The sequence below is a fragment of the Ursus americanus genome, chromosome 22 (assembly GCF_024610735.1).
Source record: "Ursus americanus isolate L20-20 chromosome 22, mUrsAme1.1.p, whole genome shotgun sequence".
NCBI classification, from domain to species: domain Eukaryota; kingdom Metazoa; phylum Chordata; class Mammalia; order Carnivora; family Ursidae; genus Ursus; species Ursus americanus.
In genome coordinates this window covers 25,615,431-25,631,401 of record NC_142148.1, presented here as the reverse complement: position 1 = coordinate 25,631,401, position 15,971 = coordinate 25,615,431, and the positions used below count along the sequence as shown (strand labels likewise).

At 45.1% G+C, this 15,971-nt stretch overlaps 1 protein-coding gene across 1 annotated transcript in view; it reads left to right on the top strand.

Moving 5' to 3' along the window:
• TM9SF4 (transmembrane 9 superfamily member 4) overlaps positions 1-15,971 on the top strand; it is a 52,082-nt gene that overhangs the window by 14,255 nt on the left and 21,856 nt on the right. Inside the window, exons 2-3 of the mRNA XM_045807086.2 lie at positions 7,771-7,884; positions 12,536-12,635. Coding sequence (XP_045663042.1) covers positions 7,771-7,884; positions 12,536-12,635 — 214 coding nt within the window. The remainder of the gene's footprint in view (positions 1-7,770; positions 7,885-12,535; positions 12,636-15,971) is intronic.

Below are 15,971 nucleotides of genomic sequence, written 5' to 3'. Positions count from 1 at the left end.
CTTCTGACCTTGGGCAAGGTATTTAATCTCTGGGTCTCGAGTTAACTAGCAGTCATCCGTGAAATGGAGACAGCAATCCCCAGGCAGCTGTAGTTGTGGGAATGGTGCAAGTCAGCGTTTGTAAGTGCTTAGCATAAAGTAGGGACTCGTAAATGGAAAGGACTGTGTGCCACAGTACCTTGTGCTTACTTGGCCGGTGCTCAATGACTCTATGGCTTCTTGTTTCTTTTTTGTGGTGTTTTCCACCAGGGTGAGTATAATCCTCATTTTTGTGTCTTTGTTTGTTTTTGGTTTTTGTGTGTGTACTCATGCTATTGGTTTGAGAGTTTGGAACAGAAGCCTCTTGGAGTCTTTCAGGGTTTGCTCTTCATCTCTCTGCAGTGTAAGCTGTCAGGGAGCCCTTCAACTGTCCAGGGCAGCCTCTCTCTGCTAAGATTGGAGGATTCTGTTTCACAAGAAGGTAGAATTGGAGTAACTTCTTAGATTTAATTGGCTTGATGACTACAGGAGATTGTAATCCTCTGCCCTGGCTTCAAATCACATATTAGATAAGGCAAAAAGGCCTGGTATCTGGCTTTCTGGGAGAGAAAAATTTTGATTAGCAAGAAATAATGATGTCAACTGTGGGCTTTTCATATATGGCCTTTATTGTGTTGAGGTAAATTCCTTCTATACCTTTTATGTTGAGAATTGAAATCATGAATGGATGTTGAACTTTGTCGTACTCTTTCACTGTGTCTATAGAGATGATCGTGTTTTTTCTTTCATTTTATTAATGTGGTGTATCACACTGATTGATTTGCATGTATTGAACCATCCTTGTGTCCCAGGGATAAATCCCACTTGATTTTGGTGTACGCTTCTTGTAATGTGCTGTTAAATTCAGCTTGCTTGTATTTTACTGAGAAGTTTTGCGTCTGCGTTCATCAAGGATATTGGCCTATAGGTTTCTCTTGGTACCTTTGTCTGGTTTTGGTATCAGGGTGATGCTCACCTCATAAAATGAGTTTGGAAGTATTCCCTCTTTTATTTTTGGAAGAGTTTAAGAAGAATTCTTTATTGAACATTTGGGAGAATTCACCTGTGAATGGTAGTCTTAGATTACTGATTCAGTCCCCCTTATTTATTGGTCTGTTTTGGTTTTCTGTTTCTTCTTGATTCTGTTTTAGGAGATTATACGTGTTTCTAGGAATTTATCCATTTCTTCTAAGTTACCCAATTTGTTGATGTATGATTGTTTATAATCCTTTTTATTTCTTTGGCGCCCGTTATACTGCCTCCTCTTTCAATTCTGATTTTATTTGAGCCTTCCCTCTTTTTCTCTCGTTGGTGCTGCTAAATTTCATTTCGTTTCACTTAGTTTGTTGATTTTTATCTTTTCAAAAAAAACCAACTCACCTCTGTTGTAGGGTTTTTTCTGTTTTTAAAATTCTTCTTTTTATTTATTTCTGCTTAATCTTTATTATTTCCTTCTGCAAACTTTGGGCTTCTTTTGTTATTTTTCTGGATCCTTGAGGTGTTAAGTTAGGTTTTTTGGGATTTTTTTTTTTTTTAACGTAGCAGTTTACTCCTGATACTGCTTTTGTTGCATTCTGTAAGTTTTGGTATGTTTTATTTTTATTTTCTTTTGTCTGAGGTACTTTTAAATTCTCATTTGATTTCCTCTTTGACCCAATGGTTGTTTAGGAGTGTGTTTTTGGTTTTTGGTTGTTTTTTTTTTAAGATTTTTATTTATTTGTTTGGCAGAGAGGCAGCGAGAGAGGGAATACAAGCAGGGGGAGTGGGAGAGGGAGAAACAGGCTCCCAACTGAGCAGGGAGCCTGATGTGGGGCTCCCAGAACGCTGGGATCATGACCTGAGCTGAAGGCAGAAGCCCAGTGACTGAGCCACCCAGGCGCCCAGGAGTGTGTTGTTTAATTTTCACATATTTGCCTAGTTCCCATTTTTTGTTATTGATTTCTAGTTTTATTCCATTGCAGTCAGAAAAGAGTGATGGAGTGATTTGGTCTTCTTAAATTTGTTAAGACTTATTTTGTGAACCTACCATGTGATCTGTCCTGGAGAATGTTCTGTGTGTACCTGAGAAGAATCTATATTCTTCTGCTGTCAGGTGGAAGGTTCTATATATGTTTAAGTTCATTTGGTCTGTAGTTTTTTTTGAGTCAGCTGTTTATTGATTTTCTGTCCAGATGTTCTAGCCATTATTTTAAGTGGGATATTCAAGTTCCCTACTATTATTGTGTTGCTGTCAATTTCTCCCTTCAGATCTGTCAATATTGGCTTTATACATTTAGGTGCTCTGATGTTGGGTATCTATATATTTATATCTCTTATATCTTCCTGTTGAGTTGACCCTTTTGTCATTATATAATGGCCTTCTCTGTTTCTAGACACTTTTTTGTTTTGTTTTGTTTTTTAATATTTTACTTATTTGGGGTGCCTAGGTGGCTCAGTTGGTTAAGGCAGATGCCTTTGGCTTGGGTCATGATCTCGGGGTCCTGGGATCGAGTCCCACGTTGGGCTCCCTGCTCCACTGGGAGTCTGCTTCTCCCTCTGCCTCTCCCCCAACTTGTTCTCTCCGTCTCTCTTGCTCTTGTGCTCTCTGTCTCTCAAATGAATAAAATCTTTTAAAAAATATTTATTGATCAGAGAGAGAGGGTGCACCCAGCAGGGAGGGCAGCAGGCAGAGGGAGAAGGAGGCTTCCTGCTGATCAGGGAGCCCCATGTGGGGCAGGGTCCCAGGACCCTGGGATCGTGACCTGAGCCAAGAGCAGACACCCAAATGGACTGAGCCACCCAGATGTCCCGTAGACACAGTTTTTAACTGAAAGTCTATTTTGTTTGATGTAAGTTTAGCCACCCCTGCTTTCTTTTCGTTACCACTTATGTGGAATTTCTTTTTCTATCCCTTCATCTTCAGCCCATGTGTGTCTTTAGATCTAAAGTGAGTTTCTTGTAGACAGTGTATTGCTGGATCTTATTTTTGTATCCGTTCAGCCACTCTATGCATTTGGATTGGGAATTTAATCTACTTACTCTCCAGGTTATTGTAATATGCGTCAGCGTTGAGAACCACTATCTAGATGTACACATCTAGATGTTCTCAGGGAGTCTCAAACTAGGTCCTTGCAGGTGGAAAGGTGGGAGGTATCAAGAACTCCTTGAATTTGAGAAGCAAAAAAAGTCATTCTCAAGAGGATACAGCAAAGATGAAGAACCAAAGTATTCAGGGGCGCCCGGCTGGCTTAGTCAGTGTAACGTGTGACTCTTGATCGTAGGGTCATGAATTCCAGCCCCACATTAGGTGTAGTGCTTACTAAACAAACAGACAAACCATAGCACTCAGTCCTATGTGAGTGGATGGTTTTATATTTTTATAGATCGGGAGTTGTTTGTTGCTTATTAATTTGTTTGAGTACTCCCATAACAAAGCTAGACAAGCAATTAATGCAGGTGGAGAGATGGCAGAAACTTAGATGACCATCATTCAACACAAAATGTACTATAGCTGGGGCGCCTGGGTGGCGCAGTCGTTAAGCGTCTGCCTTCGGCTCAGGGTGTGATCCCGGCTTTCTGGGATCGAGCCCCACATCAGGCTTCTCTGCTAGGAGCCTGCTTCTTCCTCTCCCACTCCCCCTGCTTGTGTTCCCTCTCTCGCTGGCTCGCTGGCTGTCTCTGTCAAATAAATAAATAAAATCTTAAAAAAAAAAAAAGTACTATAGCAGTGCCTTAGACAAGTGCATATTTAAATATGTGTCAACTAACTTAAGCACTAATCCTTGAACATATATAGCTGTGAAAACTCAGTTGGGTATTGGGTAGTTTCCATTCTCTTCCTCTAGTGACATCATCAAGATATTTACAAGGTGTCTTGGAAAGAAAGGAGAAAAATAATTCCCCTTGTGGAGATCTGAGGGGTTTCTTGAAGGAAGAAACATTTCCACTGGACCTTCAAGGCTAGGTAGAACTTGAATAAGGTGAGGGCAGGTTTCAAAACCAGCTTGAACAGAAGCTTGAAGGCAGCCTCACCTGACCAAGTGTGCTCACCAAAGGCCAAGACAGTCTTGGGATCTTCCTGAAGGCTTAGAAGGAAAATGTGGAAGGTGCTGATGGAAAGGTATCTTGGGGCCGGCAGGTGGAGGGCCTTCCCCACTGAGCTAGAATTCCTGTAACCTAGGTGTTTAGAGTGGTGATTTTTTTTTTTTTGCCTGATTTATTCTATTGTTTTTCTTAAGTAATATAAATGTTTTATAATCCCCTAAGAAAAATTAGAAAATAGAGATATACAGAAAGAAAGTCTGTCACTTAGATAACCCATTTTGCCTGCTAAACATTTTCTCAAAGATAACTTTTTTTCAAAAGGGGGGGGATCCTGCTATGCAATGTTCTATCCCCCACTTTTTCTGCTTAAATCTAAAGCTTAAATATTCCTATTCTAGAAATATTTCCTTTTTAATTAGTACACAAATGGGTAAATTTAACCCATTCCACTAATATTGGATATTTTACTATTAAAAGTAGTGAATGATTCCACTATTTTGTTTATTTATTAATTTTTATTTTACTATTATTATTTTTAGAGGTCAAGAAAGCGGGCACACGCATGTGTGAAGGGGGAGGAGGGACAGAGGGAGAGGGAGGGAGAGAGAGAATCGCAAGCAGAGTGCACCGATAGCGGAGCTGGACGTGGGGCCTGATCTCACGACCCTGAGATCGTGACCTGAGCCAAAACCAAGAGTCTGACGCTTAACCCGCTGAGCCATCCAGGTGCCCCTGATTTCACTATTTTAAATAATGCTGTAGTGAACACCCTTTTATATACATTTTGGGATATTTGCCATATTTTTCTTAACATGTCTCAAAGTAGAATTGCAGGGTCAGAGTATACACTTTGGGGGGGGGTTGATAGAATGCCAAATTGCCCCCCCAGAAGTGTTGTAATTATCCCTCTAGCGATTATGAGAATATCAAAACAGCGACATTTTAATATCTAAAATTGACAGTGTCATTGTGATGCAGTCATTAATTCTAAACTGAACTTCTGAATTGCTTTTGGTTGCCAATTATATTATTCAAAGAATGTAGCACATTAATGAAATATCCTTTGCCATTTTTCATCTGTTGATCCTTCCTCTAAGATCAATTGATTTGTGGTTTGTTGATAGTATCTTTGTGAGAGGATTATCTGTTTCCTGCATCATTTTTCAAAAATTCGGAGTTGCGTTATTGTTGTGGTGGTTATTTAAACAAACTTCGTGTAGCAGTTTATGCCAGTACTGCCGGATTGGTTTTCCTTGCACTTCAGTTAACTGGAATTTATGTATGAAGAGGACAGGGCTTATTTCTGTCACTCAAAGCGCTCATATTTCTAAAGACTGACCAGTGAGGCCTAGCGCAGGGTTCCAAGGAGGGAGGGCCAGAATCTTCTGACAGCAGGTCAATTGGAGGAAATTATCGGATCGAGAGGAAATTAGATGCAGATGCTGTAGCCAGCCCGCAGTCAGTAGGCTTTCCGTCACAGAAAGAAAGAATAAATGCTGTTCGTTGTTGTATTCAAGGCAAACCCATACTACAACTAAGCCCTTCCCTTTGTGAATGTGTAAGATGTCTCTAGAGGGATTTTCAAGGAACTGGTGAGAGCAGTTGTCTGTGGGGAGCCCAAGTGGGAGGAGGAGTTCTTTTTCATGGTATACCCATTTGTACTGTGTTTGAATTATTTACTGTGTATGTGCTACTTTTTCAAAACATTTTAAGCTATTTTTTAAAAGCCTTGCCCGCTCGTAGTTATGTAAGATGTTAACATTAGACGAAGCTGAGTGAAGGGTATATGGGAAATCTCACAGTATCTTCGCATCTCTTCTGTAAATCTAAATTTATTTTAAACTTAAAAGTTTTTTTGGGGGGGGCGCCTGGGTGGCTCAGTCGGTTAAGCGTCTGCCTTAGGCTCAGGTCATGATCTCAGGGTCCTGGCATCAAGCCTCACATGGGGCTCTCGGGTCAGCAGGAAACCTGCTTCTCCCTCTGCCCCTTCCCCTGCTCATGCTTATTCTCTCATAAATAAATAAATAAATAAATATAAATAAATAAATAAATAAATAAATAAATAAATAAATAAATAAAAGACTCTGACCGAGCTATGTATCTACAAAAAGTGCACCAAGCTTAGAAGCTTAGACTACTGGGGCGCCTGGGTAGTGCAGTCATTAAGCGTCTGCCTTCGGCTCAGGGCGTGATCCCGGTGTTCCGGGATCGAGCCCCGTGTCGGGCTCCTCCGCTATGAGCCTGCTTCTTCCTCTCCCACTCCCCCTGCTTGTGTTCCCTCTCTCGCTGCCTGTCTCTCTGTCACATAAATAAATAAAATCTTTAAAAAAAAAAAAAAAAGAAGCTTAGACTATTAAAGCCAGCTTGTGCTTCTGGTAAAAATGCAGATGAGTCTACATTTTTGGCAAGCCCCTTGAGTAATTCTGATTCCGTATAAAACTGAGTTCCAGAAAGAATCAGCTGAGTGAGACAGAGAGAGAGTGAGTGTGTGTGGGGGGGGGGGTGCAGTAACTTGAAGGATGGAGGGGCTGTGAAGGCAAGGTGGTCAGAAGCTGTGGCCAGTGACGGGTGGGTGAAACAAGGGTCTGCAGGGCTGCAGGGGGTGGAGAGAGGGCAGGTGCAGGAGCGCTAGTGAGTCGGGGATCCAGGTGTCTGGATATGAGTTCCTTGTTCACACAGATGGGGAGAGAGAATCAGGAAGCTCTTCTAGTTCCTTGAGGGGGTGAAGCATGTTGCTAACTAAGGGAAAGAGATGTTTTGATGGAGTGCATTTCTTGAGGCCAGTAATTGGTCTTTCTTGCCTTAATTCCTAGGTGACTATCCTGCACGTAGGTCATTTACTGAGTGCCCGCTGGGGGCCAGGCCCTGGGGACACACAGTCCCTGCTCCCACAGAGATCACATTCGAGTGGAGGGTGACAGACTGCACAAATAAGCAAATGCATATTGTACATGATACGAGCGTGTGCATGCATACTGTGCGTGTCCGTCGATAAGCCCATGAAGAGAAATGGAGTACAGGGGTGGGGGATGGGGAGCGGGAGCCCTGAGGGTGCTATATTAGGTAGGATCGGCACTGAAGGCTTCTCTGAGGACCTGACATTTGAGAGAGACCTGAATGAAATAAGGAATGAGATTAGCCACGGAGATATCTGTGGGAAGGGCATTCTGGCGGAGGGAACAGTAAAGGTGATGGCCCTGAGGGGTAGAGAAGGGCTTGCTGACAAGAGACAGCAAGAAGGCCAGTGTAGCTGGGGCTGAGTGAGGAGGAGAGTGGCCGATGATGAGGTCAGTACAATCTGGAGAGGGCTTGTAGGAAAATATACAGGTCACATAGGGGCTTCCTGACCAAGTGAGCTTCTTGCTATATAGAGAAGAGGGAATTGGTGGACCATCATGGAGCTTTGTTTCCTGCTAGCTATACTGGAGAGTGACACAGTGTGAAATGGTGAAAAGAACATCTATCTGGAAGTGGGGAGCTGTGGCTACTGTATTACAGTCTTCCCTTTTGCCCCCACATTAATTACTTCACTCATTTTGTGACTTGTTTCTGGAAGTGCAGAATCAGTGCCTTGCGGGACTCTTGGGGGCATTTGGAAGACAGCACTTACAGAGTGGGGATAGACCGGGTCAGTTAAAGCACATGTGAGGGTGCTATGACTTGATCTGCCCTAGAGAGACATTTACTTCTTTACCCCATTCCAACTACGACCTCTCTTCTTCCAAGCAGGATTGGTTGCCGTGGTCCCTGCTGCTTCTCTCTCTCACATATGATACACGCGCCTTCTACGTCCCTGGGGTTGCACCAATCAACTTCCACCAGAACGACCCTGTAGAAATCAAGGTAGGTGCATTGCTGGACTGTTGGAGCCTCTGTGCTGGGCAGCCTGGCTGGAGGACCCTGGCGAGATGGTCCTGTCCGTCCCGTGCTTACAGAGAACAAAAGCCAGTGCCAGTCACCATGGCAAAAAGTGGGTTTGCAGCCTGCTGGGTGGCTGGAAGGGGAGTGCTCTAGGGAGCCCACAGTTCCAGGAGCTCTGCCTCCTCAGCTGTCTCTCCCACTCCGCAGCTTTGCCTGTGTGCGTGTGTTCTCGCTCTGTGTCCCTCTCTTTCTCTTCAACTCTGGCTCTGGCTCTGGTTCTTTCCACATCTGTGTTTCTCACTCTCACCCTCACATGTGTCTCTGTTTCTAGGTGTGTATGTCTGTGTGTCTGTCTGTCTCTCTCAGCCTGCCTCCCTGTTTCATTGGCTCCATCCTCCTCTCTATTCCCAGCTTCTGTCCACATGACTCTGATTGTCTGTGCGTACACAGTCTATTACGGCCTCTGTGTTTTCACTCGCAGCTTCTGCCACCAGCTGGATTCTCTAGTTCGGGTTTTCCAGACTGCGTCCTGCCTGTCTGATGGTGGTATAGGAGATGATTTTAAGTAGTTGACAAATTTATTTTATTTTAATACCTGTTTTCTTTTAATGTGTATTAAGAAATCTAGCTGCTACTTCAACTCATGATTTTATGGCTGCTGTTGGTTTTCAGTTTTTAATAGTGATAGAGTATTAGCTCCTTAAATAAATGTATTTCCCTAAAAATGAATCAGATCCAGATAAAGAGTAGATCAGTGGTAGGTAGATGAGGCAATTTGGTGCACGAATGATTCAAGTCTAGAGAGAAGCCATCTAACCAGGCACCTTTTCAAGCTAGATGCCCACTGTGGGTCAATCAGTTGGCAAAGGTGGGGAAGGAGTCACTTAAACTATGGTTGATCGGGGACAATAGGCAGGCTGGCATGTTGATTAATGGCTCTTTAACAGTGCACTGTGTTGGTGGCCTTCTCAGAGCCCCAAGCAGGGATAGGGGTTGGTGGTGGATTTCTCGGACCTGGTTTCCCAGGGCACAAACTCCAGAGGGGAGGTACGGTGCAGGCTGGCTGGGTAGGCCCTCAGGGTCAGCACTCGGGAGGGAGTGAGGGAAGCAGGACTGGGCAGAGGGTGACACTGAGCTGTGGTATAGCATAGGCCTGTGGGAAGCTCTGGAACGGGAATGGCTGGCCCTTTGGAGTTGTTCCGGATTGAAGCCAGAGGACTGGTTCTCTGTATCCCTCCGTGAACCAGTCATTGGATATAGACTACCACCAGGGCAGGGGCGTAACCTTGTACAAGGGCTCCCAGCCAAAGGGACTCTCCTCTGTCATCACCCAAATATAACCACTTTTAATACTTTCGTGTTTTTCTGGGGTTTTTTTCCTGTGCAGTGTTTACAGTGTAGGACACTTGGCATTCTCTCACCTCCGTAAATCCCCCGCTACTTGACTACCACACTGTTCCTCCCTTGGCAAAGTAATGTGTAGTTGAAATTTCTAAGTAGTCCTTCAGTCCCTAGTGAGTGTGTAAAAAGGGCTAACAAAACTTATAAGGTTATGGAAATAAATTCTCCTAAAATAAAGATACGTTTCTTGCCTCATTATTGTGTTGAACCACGTGTTTACTGGTCTGTGCAAAAGCAAAGCAGGAAGATTGCGTGAAAATCACGTGTTTGTCTTTTCCTGAGCTGAATCACAGTGTTCAAAAGGAGAAGCAGAAGACAGGGTCACAGAGGACCAGCCTCAGGGTGTGCCATCATGCTCACGCCCCTTCGTTTGCCGTCACATGTTAGGTATTAGTGAAATTACAGATGGCTACATGTCATGCTTATTTGGGGCATCACATACAAGCAACTTGTGATTATCCAGGGGGAATTAACCAGTTAAGAGGATAAATATGTAAATAATACATTTGTTTAAAAAAAGGGGGGGCCGCCTGGGTGGCACAGCAGTTAAGCGTCTGCCTTCGGCTCAGGGCATGATCCCGGTGTTCTGGGATCGAGCCCCACATCAGGCTCCTCCCCTGGGAGCCTGCTTCTTCCTCTCCCACTCCCCTGCTTGTGTTCCCTTGCTCGTTGGCTGTCTATATCTCTGTTAAATAAATAAATAAAATCTTTAAAAAAAAAACAAAAATAAAAATAAAATAAAATAAAAAGGAAAGAAAGAAAAAGAAAACTGTTAGGAATCAAGTTCTAAAAGAGCTAGGATCTTTTCTGTCCCAATTATTGCTGTGTTACGAACTCCTAATACATAGCAGGGTGGATAAATATGTGTGATGAATGGCTGTTAAAAAGCATCTGCATTTAGGGGTGCCTGGGTGGCTCTCTTGGCTGAGTATCCAACTCTTGATTTCGGCTGAGTTCATGATCTTGGGGTCGTGCAATCGAGCCCTGTGTCGTGCTCTGTGCTCAGCATGGAGTCTGCTTCAGATTCTCTCTCCCTCTCCCCTTCCCCCTGTTCATTCTGAATGAATGAATGAATGAATGAATGAATGAATGACTAAAATCTTTTGTAAAAGTTCATTTAGAACTAAGCAATGATTAATGAGTAAATGCAACATTACATGTGTTGCATTGTTGTGAGCATATCTCTTCCTCCCAAGTCAGACTTGTAACTTTCAGGAAGAGTATTGAAGGTAACATTTATTGAGGGTTATTTACATACCAGGCATTATGGGTGACTTAACTCAGATGCCCCCCAAGAACCCTCTGAAGCAGATACTGTGTATTTGTCACAGAGTTACTGTATATTTTGCAGATAAGGAAACCACTGCCCAGGGTCCTGTGGTGAGGAAGGCATAGGGTAGTCCTTAACTACTCCATCTCTTACCTACTGCAGTACCCTTCCTCCCAGTGCTTCTGCTGAAAGCCCCCTCCAGAGCAAAGCTTGTGGCACAAGGAGGAGAGGGTGGCTCTGGCTTCCAGGCCTGCCAGGCTGGGGGTGTGAGAGGGTACACTTTGGGTGGGGGAGGTGCGGGAGGGGAGGAGGGAACATAAAGGTGGGACCTCAGTCTCTTTGTAACGTGGATTCTTTTTTGATGATCCAGAAAGAGAGAATGTAAGAAACACAAAATAACAGGCTGCTATAATAGGCAGTAACTTTTTGGCCATTTTGGCTCAAGCGGTTTATGAAATTCTTTTTTTTTTTTTTTTTAAAGATTTTATTTATTTATTTGACAGAGATAGAGACAGCCAGTGAGAGAGGGAACACAAGCAGGGGGAGTGGGAGAGGAAGAAGCAGGCTCATAGCAGAGGAGCCTGATGTGGGGCTCGATCCCGGAACTCCAGGATCACGCCCTGAGCCGAAGGCAGACGCTTTAACCGCTGTGCCACCCAGGCGCCCCTCAAGTGGTTTATGAAATTCTTAATAGTAGTCCTCAGTCCCTTAGTCCAACATCTAAAAACCTCTGAAACCCAGTTTTCTAAGCTTTCATAGACAAGACTTGGCCTGAAATGTTTGATTTTATTTGTCCCACTTAGAATGAATATTTTTGCATTTCTTTGCACAAATAGTCATTAAATATGGGGTACTGCCCCAGACCCAGCTAGGGAGTGTTGTCCATACTCCCCTTTTAAAAACAAAAAAATTCCAAAGTATGAGTTTTAAATAAGGATTGTGGACCTGCATTCTAAAAATTATTGACAGTTTTTTAGATGGTGCATGGGGACGGTTGGTAGTTTCTAAATAGCAAAGATAATTGTATTTGCATGTGGACCAGAATTTATTTTTTGTAACATTTTGATTAGTTCTGTTTATCTGTGGTTTGGCATTGCTTATGACTGTCACCGTTTCCAGAGCTGTATTCTGTATGCATGTATCACTTCCTGAACATTCTCCTTCATGGTCTTCTTAAACCTTGTTTTTAATGGTTGCGTAATATTTCACTGAATGAGTATATTATGGTTTGTTGACCAGTTTCCCATTGTGGGGGCGTTTTTCCTCTCTTCCGTCACTCAGCAAACATTTAATGAGCACTACTGTGTGCCTGGCTCTGTAGGTCCTTGTCCTCATGGAGCCTAAATCTTAAATTCTAGGAGGAGACTGTTTTTTTAAAGCAACAGGTAAACAAAATAATTATGTTTTATCAGACATGTTACCTAGGAAACTGCGCGTGTTGGAATAGAGCAAATGGGGCATTCCCTTAGATGAGCTAGTTAGGGAGGACTTCCAGGCGAGGGGGCGTAAGCTGGGACCTGGATGTGCAAAGGCGCCAGACAGGCGTGGAGCGAGGCGGAAGAGAGCGGGACGGCCTTGAGGAACTGCAGGCGGGAGAGCACTGTGGTTATGAGGAAGGAGTGAACCTCTTTGTTCCTAAAGTTTACCCTCGTTTGGAGTTATTTCCTTGGGAAAGAAGCCCAGAAATGAAATTATAGGGTCAAGGGATATCAGACTCTCAGTCTATATTGAATTTGGTTATGATTTTAAACAAAATCTATAACGTAGTCTGAAACAGAATGAAACATGAAATAATGCAGAATTGTAGACTGGGTAGTATCTCGTATCCTGCAGCTGTGATCTGCTGAGTTAGTTTGATAACATTACCAAGTGTACCAACAATGTGTGGGTACCGGGGAGGATTATGCGAACAGCCGTCGGGCTTTCCGGATTGACGAACAACAGCCTCTCTTCTCCCACCAGGCTGTGAAGCTCACCAGCTCTCGAACCCAGCTACCTTATGAATACTACTCGCTGCCCTTCTGCCAGCCCAGTAAAATAACCTACAAGGCAGAGAACCTGGGTAAGTTCTCCTCTCTCGCTGTCAGCCTGTCCCCGAGGGGAAGCCGCATCTTTACATGGCGATGGCAGCAGTTAACCCTGACGTCACTGTGTGCTGCACACATAGCAGCTTATTCAAGCCTCATAACAGCCCTGGGAGGCAGTTGCTGTTTTTATACCCATTTTACAGGTTCAGTGACTTGCCTCTGGTTATATTTTTAATTGACGGCTAACTTGGGCGTGGAGTCCACGTAGTCGAACTTCAGCGTTGCAGCCTTTGGCTACTGCTCAGACCAGCTCTCCCTTGATTTCTCTTTCATGGCTTCTGCAACCTGCTCTGCTTTTAATTAGGAGAGCGAGTGGTTACCTCTGGCCCTAAAGGAAGCAGAGACATCACCGTGGTTCTTGCTAAGTGACTGTGCAAGACTTGCCTCAAATAATGTGTGAAGCACCCAGCGCGGTGTCTGGCATAAATAGTAGCCATTTTATTCTAATTCAGATAATTCTCCATTTGGTAGAATTTCGGGCTTAAAGCAAAAGACATTCGGAAGCCTCTATTCCCTACACGATTGTTACTACTTACCCTGTGCCCATCTTGGTGTTGAGTCCTGGAGATAAAAATGTGGGTAGATGCTGTCCCTGACCTCAAGGAACTTAGGAGACTTTCCTCTTAGAGCTTAGAAAGGAGGAAGGAGAGAACTGGTTCTTGAGCAGGCCTCCAAAAGGTCTGCCTTCTCTGACAGAGCTACCCCTGGCTCAGATGTTTCCAGAACCCCTAAGCTGACAAGTGTATCTATGACCAGCTGGAGGCAGGCTTGCCTCCAAAAGGTCTGCCTTCTCTGACAGAGCTACCCCTGGCTCAGATGTTTCCAGAACCCCTAAGCTGACAAGTGTATCTATGACCAGCTGGAGGCAGGCTTGCAGTCAGCTTAACCGAAAGCAGGCAGCACCTCCCGTCTCTTCATCTTGCCCCGTAATGTTGTCTCGGGGCCGGGGCTGACTTCCCCCGACTGACTGGGCTGTTCCTCCTGCCAGTCACTTACCCTTCTTTTCCCTTTCCATACCACACCGTGTTCTGACCACCTTGTCTCTGCCTGAGAAACTGGACTTGCTTTGTCCTCTTGGTCAAAGGACCCTCAGAACAGCTCCTCCCTTGCCCAGGAGCTGGTGTGGACTCGTTGGCAGCCCATGGCTCAACAGTTGGGCACACCTCGGTGTGACCCTGGGTGACCTTAACCTCTCTGAGTCTCTGCTGCATCCTCCGTGAAGCTGGGGAATGTTCTGCCTCACAGAAGTGGAAACTTTTATGTACAGAAGTTACCTTGCTGTATTGTATCTCATTCTGTCTTTGTGGAGTGCCTCCCTTCATGGCCTGCAGGTCTTAGAGTGGAGGGATCATGCTTTATATTCCTCTCTCTCTCCCACTTCTGACCCAGTGTCTGACACGGTAGGATTCAGTCAATGTTAGTGTCCTACTTAAATGGAAGAGAAAATTCCTTGGTTAAATACCTGATGGATGGCAAGCCTTGTACTCTGTTCTCATCATCACCACCATTAATACTTACGGGGCTCTCGTTGTGAGCCAGGTGCTGTTCTAGGCACTTCTGTGCTTTAACTTCGTTAATTCTCACAACAGCTCTACAAAGTAGGTCTTTTTACCATCCCCTCAACGTCGGGAAGGGAAGTGAGGCGAAGGAGGTATAAGGTCTAATTCCTTGCCCCAGTCACTCACCAATATGATTGCTCCCATTTCGTAGTAGCGGGAACGGCAGCATCAGGGGTTTAAGACTTGCTCCACAGGTCACATGGCTAGTAGGTAGAGAAAGTGCCATATTACCCAGGGTTTTTCTTAACTCTAAAGACAGAATTCTTTCTGTTGTCCAGACCGCCTTCTCCAGAGGTTGATTTGGGCTGAGGGCAGAGCTCGAGGAGCTCTGTACCATGGCGTGTGTGGGAGTGTCTGAGGCAGACATACTGGGCCACAGCCTCAGACTCTCTTACAGGGTCCACATTCCTAGCTTGTTGCTCATTTAGTCTGGCCGGCGATCTGTTCCAGCTACAAAAAGTTAAAAGGAACGTTTGCGTATTAGAGATGAGCCGTTCCAGACCAGCATGCCTTGTTTCTTGGTGTAAATTTAATTTCTAAATATCAAGGAGAGATACCTGCTTACTTGGTCTACAGCCTTGTTCCTCTCTGTGTGTGTTCTTCCTTTCCTCAAGTAAGCTCCTTGTAGACTAAGAAGTGGGCAGTAGGGCTTGGTGTGGAGGAAGGAGCCCAAGAGCTTAGCACTACGACAGTCCCCTCGTGTGGTCATGGGCAAGTCACCATCCCTCTCTGCTTCTAGTGTCGTCTTCCGTGAAATGAAGAAGGGGACCCGAATCGTTTCCACAGCAGACCGTGCAGATGTCCTACTGGCATCCTTGCTTTCCACTGGCCAGTCCGCCCCTGGGTTTTGTAGACTCGGCTGCGTTACTCAGCTTCTAAAATGGGGGGAAGGGGAGCCCCTCGTCTCCCTCTCCCTCTCCCCTGAGTGCCTCGTCCACACCTTCCAAGGCTGCTGCTTTGCCCAAGGGTGCAGTTAGCACCCTGCCACTTAACTGCTCGTACGCCAGCAGCTCACAACTTCTGTCCGCAGCCCTGACCTGTCCTTGGAGCCTGGAATTTGGGTGTCTAATTGCCTGCTTGACGTATCCAAACCGAAAAAATGCCTTCCTCTAAATTTGCTCCTCTTTCTGTTTTCCCACCTAGCACCCTATTGTAGAAACCTCAGTCTCCCACCACTGCTCACTCGTCCTGCCCCCGCTCAGTGGCTCCTGAATCCACGTGCTGGCTTCACCCTCAGCACCGCCCAGTCCGGCCACCGTCCTCACTCACTTGCATGACTGAGTGGCATCGCCCCAGCCAGTCCCTTGCATCTTCTGTGTTTTCTTCACGAAACAGCCAGAGTGATCTTTCTGTCATCAGAATCAGATCATGTCTTCCTCCATCCCTGTTAGAAACCCTTCACGGGGGGCGCCTGGGTGGCACAGCGGTTGGGCGTTTGCCTTCGGCTCAGGGCCTGATCCCGGCGTTGTGGGATCAAGCCCCACGTCAGGCTCGTCCACTGGGAGCCTGCTTCTTCCTCTCCCACTCCCCCTGCTTGTGTTCCCTCTCTCGCTGGCTGTCTCTATCTCTGTCAAATAAATAAATAAAATCTTTAAAAAAAAAAAAAAAGAAACCCTTCACGGGCTTTTCTTGCTCTTTGGATAAAGATCAGACTTCCAGCACGGCCCACAGGCCCCGAGGTCTGGCTCCAGCCCATTTCTTGGGCTCAACTTAAGTCACTTTCCCCTTGCTCTCTGCGTCGCAACCACACAG